This window comes from Danio rerio, chromosome 15 (assembly GCF_049306965.1).
Source record: "Danio rerio strain Tuebingen ecotype United States chromosome 15, GRCz12tu, whole genome shotgun sequence".
Classification (NCBI taxonomy): Eukaryota; Metazoa; Chordata; class Actinopteri; order Cypriniformes; family Danionidae; genus Danio; species Danio rerio.
Window position 1 is genome coordinate 6,922,501 of NC_133190.1, and position 15,000 is coordinate 6,937,500.

The following is a 15,000-nucleotide window of genomic DNA, read 5'->3' on the forward strand; positions in this document are numbered from 1 at the left end:
CTCATAAAATTTAACTACACATCGCAACAACGCGTAGCACAAGCTCTGTGATTGGTCGGCTTGGTAGCGCTGACGAGTCTGGGCGGGACAGAGAGCCGCGCGAATGGCGCGAGCTATTGTTTACAAGTGTGAAGTCCCGTGAAGGAGCTCCGGATGGAATGTTTTGTTTTGTGTTTTCCTCATAGTTAAAGTTGTTGCACGTCCGCCGGTTCCTAGCTGCCTCAAAATGAGCGAGTTTGAGCCACTTGTACAACCAGGAAGTGTTCAGGAAAAGCAAAACAGAAGCGAAGAAACTCGACACAGAGGAACATTTACACCTCACTGGCAACTAGTGTTTTGGAAGTGTTAATGCAGACCAACAGAGACAGCGCACAGAAGTATAAATGCACAGCTGCATGCGTTGCCTGCGCCGTGAGTTACGCCGGTCACTTGACGCAGAAGTATAAACCAGGCTTTAGGGCGCTTTTACACTTGGTTCAATTGCCTGGACTGTACCCAATTTCGATTGTCCCCCCTTGCGACCTTCTCGGTTGGATTGTGTTCACACTGTCTTTTTTCCTTCTGAACCCCAGTACGCTTGAGATATCGTCAGTGTTGTCAGATATAGCAGACTTTTTCCAGCCCAAAAGCTGTGCAAAACCCGCCCAAAATATTCAATTAATACTTTATTTAATTGATTTAAACTGAAATCAACCTAGTTACTCAAACTGTCATAATGTTTTAATACAGCAATGAAAACCAGCACTCACAGAACCACAACATAACAGGATCACATCGAAACACTGCCCCGCTCTGACCCACACACTGCACTTAATGTTGTGTAGATTAGATTATGTTTTAATTTCGAATGGCGTGTAAATTCGCCCTATTTGGCGTTTTAAATCGCTTAAACATAATTGGGTGCTGCTTGTCAAGCAGACAACGCTTCTATGTTTGTTCTTGCTGTCAATTGGGGAAAAAAATGATCGATACGCGTTATGAAAAACCGCTGAGTTTAACCACAGGCACTGCATGATGCGTGTTCAAGCAAAGGTAATAGTTGAGTTTTTAGTCGTTTCTTGAAAGTAGCGAGTGACTCTGCTGTTCTGATGCAGTTAGGGAGTTCAGACACAGACACAGGGCTCTTACACCTTTTCCATAGTCAAATTGAAGGACTTGAAGCACTTTCCAATTGCATTTTGAACTGTTTCACCACTACAGCTAAGATAAATTACATATTTGAATGCACATACTTCTGATATAAGATGCTATTTATTATAATATTCTACAGTAGCTATAGCATACGCTGAAAAAATGCTTTTCTGACTTAATTTTTTTGTCTTGTTTCAAGTCCAAATATCTAAAAGTTCTTGAATCAAGAATCATTTTCTAGACAAGCAAAACATATTGTCTTGTTTTAAGAAATAATATGCCAAAATCAAGCAAGTTTTTCTTTAAATCAAGCTAAATAATCTGCCAATGGCGTAAACAAAGTAATCTAATCACATATCGAAAAACAAGATTATTTTGGTTACCCTATTGGCAGATTATTTTGCTGGGGGGAAACCGGAGCACCTACACGAACATGGGATGAACATGCAAACTCCACACAGAAATGCCAACTGACCCAGCCGATGCTCGAACCAGCGACCTTTTTGCTGTGAGGCGACAGCGCTACCCACTGTGCCACCACAGTGTATAAGTATATGACCAGCACCTGTATATCTGTACTTCAATATTCAACTGAAACTTTACCAGGGGATCATGTCAAAGTCACTGTGGTGGGGCTGCAGCTTGGATCGTATCAACTCCCAGTTTGACAGCTCAACACGTCTCCGTTTGCAGCTCTGCGGACTATCCCGCTGAGTATCCCGGCAGACAGATGATGTCACTTCCTGAACACGAGTGCTCTGATTGAACAGCTGGGGAAAGAAATGCAATTAGAAATAAACAAAGGAATTTTAACTCAAATAGACCCATTGAGCTTATTTGACTTTCTCTCATTTTCTGAGAGATCATTTTATAATTGTTAAATGTAGTATATTTTGTATGGTACAGTGCTCACATTAACACATCAAGCAGATTATGGGCAAGAAAAAAAGTGTTAAACATTCATTAATCACCTGGTGGCATACATCAGCTGTCAGTTCAATAAGATTTTCTTTCACAGCTATATGGCGTGAGCCTGTGGCGTATTTGCCTCTGCTGCCGATCTGACTGATCTCACTAACAAGGGCGTCATAGAGCGTGCAGAGCTGACTACGCCATTTCACCCAGTCTTGAGCCTGTGCACCTGTACGAACAGTTAGAGAGATATATTATGAAATCAATATAGTATTACTGTTCAGAGGAGCGAAGTTACTAGGTCGATGGTTTGAGCCTCGGCTCAGTTGGCTTTTCTGTGTGGAGTTTGCATGTTCTCCCTGCGTTCGCGTGGGTTTTCTCCGGGTGCTCCAGTTTCCCCCACAGTCCAAAGACTACATTGTATGTAGTGTATGAGTGTGCGTGTGGATGTTTCCCAGAGATGGGTTGCGGCTGGAAGGGCATCTGCTGCGTAATAAACTTGCTGGTTAAGTTGGTGGTTCATTCCACTGTGGCGACCCCGGATTAATAAAGGGACTAAGCCGACAAGAAGATTAATGAATTACTGTTCAGAAGTTTGGGATTAGTGACACTTTTAGTTTTTTTTAAATAGAAGTCTCTAATAACCTTCATAGGTGAATTTATTCACCTAAAAACAGTCAAATTTGAAAATTTATTTATTTTTCAAATATTCCATTCATTAATTTATTCTCCTTCGGCTTAGTCCCTTTATTTATCAAGGATTGCCATAACTGAATGAACCGGCAAGTTATCCAGCATATGTTTTACACAGCGGATGCCCTTCCAACTGCAACCCAGTACTGGGAAACACCCATACACACACATTCACACACATACAAAGGCCAATTTAGTTTTTTTATTCATCTATACCGCATGTCTTTGGACTGTGGGTGAAACCGGAGCACCTAGAGGAAACTGAAGTGGATTTTATACTCTTTAAAGTGTGAAGTTAATATATATATTCAAAGTGTATGTATATAATCTGCTTGTAGACTTGCATACCATTAGAAGAATTACCATATCACAAGAACTGGATAAGTTATATAGTTACCAGGTTTGGGTCAGGGGTTAACCTAGGTGGAAATTGAGGTCAGGGGTTAACCTAGGTGGAATTTGTGTAATATATGGAGAACAAAGGAAAACAACGGATGTAAAAGGGTATTTAAATAAGGCCATAACATGAGTGAGTGAGAATTTTTCAGACAGAGATGCTACTGGGGGTCTCCTGAAAGTTCTCCTTTGTTGTCGACAATAAAGTATATTCTTCTGATATTCATAACCTCCAGACTGAGTTTGATTTAGTAAGAGAAAAACCAAGAAAACCACTACATTTGGCGTCCCTCTGGGTGGGCTGGAAAGGAGCAGGACTGGTGTTGCTGTGCATGCTGGACTGGAGAGAAAACACAAATATGTGGCCACAATAAAAAACGGTAAGCGATTTTATGCTTATTAGTTTGTGTTTTTTCTGCCAGCACCTGCTTGTACAGGTAAATACACTTGAACTGTTTCTCCAGCTTTAAAGAATTAAAAGTAAATGTAAAAAAGATATTAAAGAAAAAAGGGGTTTTGAATAACAGAAGAAAAAGAGTAATTTGCATGCAAATGATCTGTGTTTTCCTAAGTGGGCCTTGATGGATAGGATAAACATTAACTAGTAACTGTTACCCAGATTTGGGAAATTATTAATGATATAAGATATGCATAGAGCATTTATAGGTTTTAAGAGAGAGTCTTCAATGTGTGGTGACAGTTAAGAGATTAAAGCAGAGTAAGGTATGCAAATGATCTGTGTTTTCCTAAGTGGGCCTTGATGGATAGGATAAACATTAACTAGTAACTGTTACCCAGATTTGGGAAATTAATAATGATGTAAGAAATGCATAGAGCATTTATAAGTTTTAAGAGAGAGTCCTTAATGTGTGGTAACAGTTAAGAGATTAAAGCAGATTAAAGTAGAGAGATGCGCGCTAAGACCTACGATACCGCTTTGTTTGAGGAGATAAACAAAGGGCTGCATGGGTAGGCGAAAGCCTGTGGTTACCGCTCTAAGGTTAGAGGGCTGCTCGGACAGGTCATTCAAGAGGAGTGTAGTGTAGAGTATTTATTTAATTGAAGTGTTTGTGTATTTGCTGCTTCAGATTGTGGCAAAATAGTCCACATTGGTGGGCAGAGAAGACTGCCTTCCTCCTCCTTGATGGGAATGAGGATGGGGGGATGCAGCTCCTGTTACACTGAGTGGAGGAGAGGAGTGAATGAGAAGAGGAAAAGTAATAAGATTAGAAGTGTGAATGTGTTTAAAAGTATGTTTTCAATAAGGAGTAGGTTAAAATAATGATTAGAGTATATTATAATATAAAAGGAGGGCTGCATATGTGTGGTGTGATTTAAAGAGCAAGAAGAAAAGTGATTGATGCAGTTTAAGAAAAGAGATTATAATAGAAAGAAAGGAGTCTCCTAAATTAAAACTAATGGAACATGTGCATTTGAAAGACACAGAGTAAAAAGCAGAAGAATAAACATTTTTCTGAAATTATCTTTGTGTTTTAAGTTTGAATATGTTAAAAAAGAACAATAGGCAGAGTGGACTTAAATTCCTGACATAGCAATAGGTGAAAGACAGTCTGCTCCAGGATGGGGGTAAGAGAGATTTATGGTGTCCATGTGTGAACAATAAATAGATTATGTCTAGTTACAGCACTAGGGAAACAGAGAAGAGGAGAGTAAAAGAGAGGAGATCAAAGTATAGATAAAATAATGACATAGACTTGAACATAATTTGGATAGAATATAAGTTATTAATGAATAGATAAATTATAAAGTAGTATAGTAAGATAAATTAAATGAGGAAAAACTAATAATAGAGTTATATTATATAGAAAAGAGTTTGAAACTTTACAAATAAAAAAGAATAAATGAAGCCATAGTGATCAATATATATAGAGATAAAGGAAGTATGGAGTAAAAGAATGTATTAATAAACAAATAGATTTACTAAATAAATATGAATGAATAACATATAAGTTATGTCTTTGATTGAGAATAAAATAGAAAAAAAAATAAGTCCACTGTTTCATAGATAAAATTAGATGTTTAAAATATGCTTACAATATAGGCACATTGAACAGATAAGATAAAAAGTAAAAAGCAGTAACAATTTGAAGAAATAATTGACTTTAGAGAATTTGTTTGTATTTAAGGGCAATACAAATGTTTGTTTCATCTTTCTCAAAATCAGCTATGTCATTTATTTGTAGTGAAGTAAAGTGATTCAGATGAAAATCATAGAAGCTAGGTAAATGTTAAAGAATGCGTTAGAGTGAGTTAAAAAATAAATTTTAAAGTTTATGCAGTAAGAAGCTAAATTGATAAGTATGCATTGCACTTTAAAAATGAAAAATGCTTTTAGTAAATAAATATGTGAATTTAATTAATAATATTAACTTTGAGCTATAGCAGTAATGATTTTGAAAAGTTATTCCAGATATTGGGCCACCATGTAGTATTGTTGAATTAAATCAGGGATGGAAAAACAGATATGGAAATAAAAAATGCAATACTAAAATATGTGACAGAGAAAATAAAAGATAAGATAATGACAAATGGCAAACAAAAGAAACATTTGATGTAAGCAGTGAGAAAATAGAAACTGAGTATAGAAAATGTTACAATGTAAAAATGACTGGTTAGTAAAGGAACACTAGCATAGATGAGGAGAAATGTAAAGTAAAGCATAATCTGAAGCTAAAGAAATTATTTAGAAGAACACTAAAGAAATAGAAAATTAAACATTTACATATGATAAAATGATTGTGAATTAGAGAAAAATAAACTGTTAAACCGTAAAGAGGAGAAAATAGATGAGAGGAGTCTTCATTTGATGGAAAAAAAATGGGAAAGAAGGAAAGACTTTTATGAGCTAAATTCCATATATTACTTAAGAGGACATAGGGATGGACTTTGGGGGACTGTGGTCTCTTACCTACTTAACATCTCTGAGTGCACTGGCAAATGGAAAAGGTGTTTGAAAAACACAATGGACAAACTGTTGGCTGTGGACATTTGTGAAAGCAGTGAGGCAGACACTGCATGCCCAGAAATTACTGAGGACTGGAAAGGCTACTTATGTTCAGAGACACTAAAAAGAGGCAAACAAGCTAATGATGAACTGATCAAAGAGAAAAAGCGCTCCACCAGAACTTTACAACAGATCAATGAAAGAAGCCAGCACTAAGAAAGAAGGGGGAAACACTGTGCCCTGATATGGACACCACAGAAAAGACTACACCAATCTATGAACCAGTTGTCTTCTCAGGGTGTGAGGAGGGGGAGTCTGGCAGTCCATCTCAAAGCAGTCGACCTATAGTCCAAATTGAGTACAATGTGACCACTCAGAGGGCAAAATAAGAGCAAAAGTGTAGCTACCCATTCTTGTATCAAATCAGACTCCTATCAATATGATAAAAAGAACAGTATCATGTAAACTGTAAGAAAAGTCTTAGATTATAATGTACGATGAAACTTTAAATGTGGAATGTTGAAATGATAACTTATGAAGAATGTTAAATTATTTTGGTTCATTTTCATAGGTTAACTCGTAGAGATTATTGAACATAGGAGGATAAATTATAATGCATGGTGGTGATAAAAAAGGTAATAAAAGACAGTTTTTGATAACTAAAAAAAAATAATTTGGGTTAGAAGTTGATGGAGTTAAGTATTTAAGTTAAAATTAGGGAAAACTTATTTTGAGTAAACTAAACCAAGATTTGAGAGAAAAATTATGTCAGAAATTAAGACAGAAAAGTGATTTATACTTGAAGAAAAAAAAAAAAAAAGGTGAAATGAACTTACAGTGTTGATCAGGTCAAAAAGTAACAATTCTAAATGTACTAAAATAATATTTGAAAGAGAAAAGTGTTTAAAAACAGAAAATAGGTTGTTTTACATATGTGAAGAAATAATTAAAAGAAAAAAAAAATTAAGGACTAAAGATGAATAATCAGATCAGATAGAGAGGAACCTATAAAGAACTCCAGTGATTTTTCAGTCAACTGATAAAAAATTACAACAAAAGTTTATGAATAACCAGTTTGATGTGAGAGCAGGAAGGAATTAGGAGCTGAAAATGCTGAAAAGCGAAAAATGGTATAATATACAATTATTAAGGGTAAGTGTCAAATTTTAATAATGATTAACGTTCAGGACATAAAGGTAGACAAAATTAAACAGCATAGGGAGGATTAATTAAAATTAAACCAGATGCAGGTTTGCTATGCTAGAATAGGCATTATTGAAACTTTTGAGAACATAGCAATAAGAGAAATACTTAGATATGTTATGGCATTTCTAATTAAAGTCAATTTCAATTCGGTTGTGATTGTGTAGGTGACTAATAAAATGGATTTTATTTTAATTTGATTAAAATTTAATTTTTGACGATGGCATTAGTCAAAACAGGCAAAATTAGATGTTGTAAAGTTTATGACTTAAGAACAATCAGTGATAGAGAATTTCTCAGCAGAGGTTCATAACACACACTGTATTTAAATGTTTTCCTTTGGAGGTCAAATATTTTAAAGTAATTGATTTCTGTTCAGGTAACTATCAGAGGAGGGTAGACACTTGGTTACACTTAAAGTAAATAGGCTGATTTACATAGTTACATACGTTAGAATGCATAAAAGAATTTAGAATATTTCGTGATGGATATTGTAAAGTGTAGGATTTAGTTATCTGCAGGTACATCTAGCTCAAGCTAAGTAAAAGACAGAAATAAAACTTTTTAGGGATGAGGGTTTAGTGTTAACAAGATTCTGTATCTATTCTAGATGCAATAATAACTGTTAAGCTGATAAATAAAAAATAGATTTTACATTAAAGAAAATAGGGTAGCAGGTCTAATAATAGTATAGAGTCACAACCTTAATTAGATTATAGTACAAATAAACAACGTACTAGTCTTTATGAACAAAGGGAAGCAAAAAAGATAGGTATGATTTTTGTAATAGGAAGTACAGATTGTTGATACAACAGCATTTCTAGATATTGTCATTGGTGATGTACATGGATTGAATCAAGGGTGAAGTGATAAGGAAAATTAAGCAGCAAGCAAAATGATTTGAAAAAAGTGATCGCCTTTTTGAATGCAGTGATTAGTGAATTGTTGTACACATGTGACATCTGTGCAAAGTAGAATGTGAGTAAAAGATCAGCAATAGGTCTAATGGATTATTCAAGAACTTCATTGTAGATGTTGTGAAATGATAAAATTAGCTTAGGGCAAGAGATACAAGCTTTTGGGCATGATAGTTGTGGTAGATTAGTGAAGGTAATTCCATCAGCAGAGCAGGGAAGAATAAACAGTTATTACATTTAAGACAAGAGAAGTCTCAGATTTGCAATACCTTCAGAAATAAGTTTAATGTGTCTGCATTTAAAAATAAATTAGAGTAATTAAAGTCAATTAAAGTGAATAAAGGGAATTAAGTAGATAAATAAGTGGATATATGACTCAGTGAATAGATAATTAAATGTATTGATAAAGTATTGGAAAAAAAAAATTGAGCAATTACACATAATTGTAAGGAATGATTGAAAGAGCTGAAGATGATCCTTCAAGGCCTAGTTTAACAAGATGTGTTAAAATAATATACCTTTTGCATTAATAAGTGATTGCATGAAAACTGACAGAAACAAGCAACTAACATTGCATGAAATACTATTGGGTCGACCCTTGCATGTAATCTCGTATTTAACCTTGTGGAATGTTTGGAGAACATTTCTAATGCATTGGAAAGAGGTTTGGTCTTTTATGAGGAAACTAACTGCCATGTGCAAAGCGATATCTGTACAGGAAACCAGAAAGGACCAGAAGCAGGAGATTAATCCGGTGATCGAGTATATCTGAGGTGCTCTGGAGAAAGTGGAGTGAAGTCAGGAGAAATGGACCTTATGCCAAGGTTACCAAAGGGGATGCCATCAACTGGGTACCATCAGGACCACAGCACAAGACAGCCAAATGAAAAAACTCCAACAAGAGAAAGTTAACGGGAAACAGAGGAGGCAGAAAATCCCAAAGCTCAAACCAACGAATTGCAAAGTGTGGCAGAAACAGTTCATCAGAACAGTTAAAAGAGTAATTCTGATTATATACCTGAGTGAGAAATACAGAAGGTGCCACAAATTCAAGTGATGATAATCACCACAACTTCAGGTTATAGACTCTCAACATAAAGTCTTTAACAACACTTTTTAAGGCTAGAACGAAACAAAGAATGCTCGCAAGTATGTGCCAGATTTAGGGTCAAAAAGATGAACTAGTGTTAAAAAAATTTTATAGTTTAGATAAAGAAGAGGATGATGAAGAGGATCCATGCCTTGGGTGTTAAGTGCTAGCAACCTCTACCCCAAAACGGCGGCTCTCTACGATACGCAAAGTATCTGAGCTGAAGATCAACGTACTCTACAGATTATGTTTTGTGGGTGTTAGATTAGAATATTGTGTTGTGACCCTAGATTGGGAGATTGTGCATGTTTATTTTTTGTTTTAGTTTTATTCTTTAATGTATGTTAAATAATCATGACCCCCAGAAGCAAATAGATAACTAATTGTATGCTTAAAATACTACTTTTTATGATATCAACAAAATAGAATCAAGTCTTTTACTGTGTCCTCGTCAATAGTGGGCGCAGAGGTTTGGCGTGATTCTATTCCAGAGTGCAATTACATGATTTGGTCATTTGTAATAATACTGTGACATATATTTGTCATTAGGTAGTATGGCTAAGGGCTAGATCATGGAGTTGCACTATGGGCCAAAAAACAAGAATATTAAGACTTGAAGTCTTAAGAGGAGGGATTATATGAAGTGGATTTTATACTCTTTAAAGTGTGAAGTTAATATATATATTCAAAGTGTATGTATATAATCTGCTTGTAGACTTGCATACCATTAGAAGAATTACCATATCACAAGAACTGGATAAGTTATATAGTTACCAGGTTTGGGTCAGGGGTTAACCTAGGTGGAAATTGAGGTCAGGGGTTAACCTAGGTGGAATTTGTGTAATATATGGAGAACAAAGGAAAACAACGGATGTAAAAGGGTATTTAAATAAGGCCATAACATGAGTGAGTGAGAATTTTTCAGACAGAGATGCTACTGGGGGTCTCCTGAAAGTTCTCCTTTGTTGTCGACAATAAAGTATATTCTTCTGATATTCATAACCTCCAGACTGAGTTTGATTTAGTAAGAGAAAAACCAAGAAAACCACTACAAAACCCACGTAAACAGAACATGCAAACTCCATACAGAAATGCCAACTGACCTAGCTGGGACTCAAACCAGCGACCTTCTTCCTGTGAGGTGATAGTGCTAACCACTGAGCCGCTGTGTCGCCTTTTCAAATAATTATTTTCATTCAAAAAATGACTTCTACCAGAATATGTTTCAAAAATTAATTTCTACATTTCGATTCTCAGCATTAATACTCATGTGTCAACTGATTCTTCAGAAATCTTTTAAGCTGACTTGCTCTTCTGCAACATTATTATTATTATTCTAATAACTATTATCATTAATTTTTGAATTTGATTAATTTGGAGTTCACAAATACTAATACTAATTCATTAAATACTAAGTAATTAATGAATTACTGTTCAGAAGTTTGGGATTAGTGACACTTTTAGTTTTTTTTAAATAGAAGTCTCTAATAACCTTCATAGGTGAATTTATTCACCTAAAAACAGTCAAATTTGAAAATTTATTTATTTTTCAAATATTCCATTCATTAATTTATTCTCCTTCGGCTTAGTCCCTTTATTTATCAAGGATTGCCATAACGGAATGAACCGGCAAGTTATCCAGCATATGTTTTACACAGCGGATGCCCTTCCAACTGCAACCCAGTACTGGGAAACACCCATACACACACATTCACACACATACAAAGGCCAATTTAGTTTTTTTATTCATCTATACTGCATGTCTTTGGACTGTGGGGGAAACCGGAGCACCTAGAGGAAACCCACGTAAACAGAACATGCAAACTCCATACAGAAATGCCAACTGACCCAGCTGGGACTCAAACCAGCGACCTTCTTCCTGTGAGGTGATAGTGCTAACCACTGAGCCGCTGTGTCGCCTTTTCAAATAATTATTTTAATTCAAAAAATGACTTCTACCAGAATATGTTTCAAAAATTCATTTCTACATTTCGATTCTCAGCATTAATACTCATGTGTCAACTGATTCTTCAGAAATCATTTACGCTGACTTGCTCTTCTGCAACATTATTATTATTATTCTAATAACTATTATTATTAATTTTGAATTTGATTAATTTGGAGTTCACAAATACTTTTTCTTTCGTAATAATTCAATTCAAGCCAATGATTAAGGGCATTACCTAACGAAACGCCATTAAAAAGAAAGAAAAGAGCATATACCTTTAAAACACAAAATTTCATCTTGCACAAGCTCTATGATGTGTATCTGCAATTTTATGCATTCCAATATTTACTATTTTCTTTTTTTTGGTGTGGGCTAAACTTTAGCCCTACTTTCTTCATTTCACCAAGGCCAGAGGGGTTTTTTCCAGTTTTTTTAATTCAATTCAGTTCAATTCACTTGTATTTGTATAGCACGTTTACAATGCAGATTGTGTCAAAGCAGCTTCACATAAAAGATCATAGTAAATTGAAACAGTGTAGTTCATTATTTAGTGTTTAAGTTCAGTTCAGCTCATTTCAGTGTGGTTTATTAGTCACTATTGAGGGCCTAAACATTGAGTGCCTTTTTTCCTTTTCTGTCACCTGATGGAATTTGGGTTCCTTGCCACTGTCACCTTTGGATTGCATAGTTAGGGCCTGAAGAGATGGCTTACAGTCAAATCACATACTGCAAGACTGGCATAAGTATTGAACTGAACTGTTTTACATTAAACTGGCTTGATCTGTAAAACAGGATTGTTCACTTTCAGAATAAAACTTCTTCTAAATATAGAATTAATATCAACAGTTTTACTATTTTGCCTGTTTATCTATATAAAAATTGCAGAACTTGTGCAAATTATTCGCATCACTATGATCAGATGGTGACGCAGTGGGTAGAACGTTCACCTCACAGAAAGAAGGTCGCTGGTTCGAGCCTCGACTGGGTCAGTTGTCGTTTCTGTATAGAGTTTGCATGTTCTCCCTGTGTTAGCGTGGGTTTCCTCCGGGTGCTCTGGATTCCCCCACAGTCCAAAGACATGTGGTACAGGTGAATTGGGTAAGCTAAAATTTTCCATAGTGTGTAAATGAGTGTGAAGGGATGTTTTCCAGAGATGGAAGGGCATCCACTGCGTAAAACATGTGCTAGATAAGTTGGTGGTTCATTCCACTGTGGCGACCCCTGATTATTAAAGGGACAAGAAAATGAAAGAATGAATGAATGAATGAAAATTGTCCCTAGTGTACGCGTGTGAATGAGTGTGTATGGATGTTTCCCAGTAATGGGTTGTGGCTAGAAGGGCATCTGCTGTGTAAAACATGCGCTGGATAAATTCATTCCGCTGTGGCGACCCCGGATCAATAAAGGGACTAAGCCAAAAAGAAAATGAATGAATGACTATGATCAGATGATGTTTTTTACCATCATCTATTTTTTATTGAAAGTGTGGGTTGTAAATAAACATTTATCTAAAATTCCCTTTTAACCGTGTGGATAGCTTTAGGTTTTTTGTTATTAGAATAGAGTGCAAAAGAAGGATGTCCTTAAACTTCTACCAAAAATATTTAACTTCTAATAAAAGAAATGTTGCATATTGAGGCACTGAATCAATGATTTTTTTTTTTTTGCAACTTTATGTTTATTTTGAACATTCAATTGAGTACAATTATACGGCATTTCAAGGTACATTGGTATCTCAGTATGTGAACTTAGGTGGTATAAAAATTACGTGCATTATTGTCAGGTGTATTTACTACACAGTAGTACTCAAATTTTGTAAATTATCAAGTGAAAAACAGCATAAAGAGAAGAAAAATAAAATAAATAAATAAATAAATAATTAAAAAAAATAAAATAAAATAAAAATAAAAAATATACAAATAGATAAATAAATAAATAATAATAATAGGAAAAAGATAAAATAAAAATACAATAATCAAAAATAAATGAAAATTAAAACACTATTTACATCCAGGGTTAGAACACATGTCATAATATATTTCCTTCAAGAGTAATCTCAAGTGGCCATCTTCATTATACATATGGGGACACATTATAATATGAATAAGTGTAAGCATATACATGTACATGCATTAGCATATATTTATCTATCAGAGCATCATCTTCTATTCATTTATAGCAATAAAGTCAGGTCTTCTAACTAAAATATATTCAACCCATTTCCTCCATTTTCTCAGGAATATATCTTTCTTTAAGTTGACAACGAAGGTGATTCTTTCCATTGTATAAATCTCAACAGTTGCGTCTATCCAATTACTAAGGGTTGGTCGCTCTTGCTGTAGCCATTTGCGTGTGATTGCTTTTTTGCTGGCAGCCATGAGAGCACGCATAAGGTCTTTATTGTCTGCCGTTACCATATCTGGATCCACACAGCCAAAATATAACAATTTACTTTCTAGAGGTATATCTTTTTCAGATATATGTTCAAGAGCCTCCTGTATTTCTTTCCAGTATTCTTGAATATACATACATTCCCGTTCAGTGCCTTTTATATTAGGTGTTCAAGATGAGTAACAAATAAACCCATAAACACATATAGCCCTAAAAATATTATTAAAAAAAAGCTTGAAGAATGTTCTTTAACAGCAATTACTTGTTTTAATAACCGCGAGGGCAAAAAATTGAAATGCAGTGCATTTGAATAGATTGTTGTATCACTTTGAATTGAATTGAATTGAATTGAATTTTATTTGACAGATTTTAGACAAACTGTACAAAAAGTATTCCATATACTTTGTTAAAAAAAACTGTCGAGGATAAAAACACAATAAAGCCCTGGGCTTATTTCCATTGTGGTCCTCTGTTAAATAAAAACAATGTATGGCTTCATAATACTAATGAAGAATAAAACAAACAGTCGCCACAGCGGTACGAACAGCCAACCTATCCAGCACAATGTCCCTCCAGCCGCCAACCTAATCACACTCAAGTAACATAATTTAAAAGATCCTCACCCACCATGCAAAACTAATTATCCTCATCAAACAACCATCTTATAATAGCTTTTTTGAACAACCTTAAATCTTTTATTTCCTTGATTGCTTTTGGTAGTTTGTTCCACATGATTGCACTTGTATATAAAAACATATTTTTCCCCTTTAAACTTCTAAATTTAAATAAACAAATGTTAAAATCCCAACTCCTAGTACTGTATGAATGCTGTTGCCTCACCATTTGAAAATAGTTCATCAAATAGCTAGGAACCACATTATTAAACATTTTACGTACCATTCCCAGTTTTAAAAAACACACTCTATTACTAACAGTTAACATACCTAATTTATTAAAAGACTCTTTGTGCAAATGTGCACTAGGATGCATTTTTAAAATTAATCGTACTAATTTATTTTGTGCCTTTTGCAATTTCTCCTTCAAATTTTGTGAGCAGCTACTGTACCAAAATGACGTAGCATAATCAAAATGGGGTTGAATTAAAGCTCCTGCCAACAATTGTAAAGAATGAACATCCAAAAGATCAGATTGCCTTGCTAAAAACCTAATTTTTCCACAAATCTTCGTAATAACTTTTTTGCCATAGCATCTCCTGATAATTTATTATCTATTAAGCAACCCAAATAGTTTATCACATTTTTTGACTGAATTTTCCAATCATTAATCTTAACTACCAAGTTATCATCTTTTTTTAATTTCACTCTTGAAGCAAATAAAATAGCCTCTGTTTTAC

The 15,000-nt window shown here is 34.8% G+C and overlaps 1 protein-coding gene across 4 annotated transcripts in view; it reads right to left on the bottom strand.

The window, feature by feature from the left end:
• The window catches only part of atm (ATM serine/threonine kinase), a 537,450-nt gene that overhangs the window by 512,618 nt on the left and 9,832 nt on the right, over nt 1-15,000 (bottom strand). For 3 of the 4 annotated variants that reach the window (XR_012391237.1, XM_073924330.1, XM_002664557.5), the window contains exons 7-8: nt 2,103-2,272; nt 1,735-1,901 (exon numbers count right to left, since the gene is read on the bottom strand). Coding sequence is in view for 2 of the 4 variants with exons in the window: in XM_073924330.1 (XP_073780431.1) it covers nt 1,735-1,901; nt 2,103-2,272 (337 nt within the window). In the remaining 2 variants the exon portion in view is untranslated. Of the gene's footprint in view, nt 1-1,734; nt 1,902-2,102; nt 2,273-11,619; nt 12,279-15,000 lie in introns of those variants that run through there. The other variant, XR_012391238.1, reaches the window with a different exon arrangement.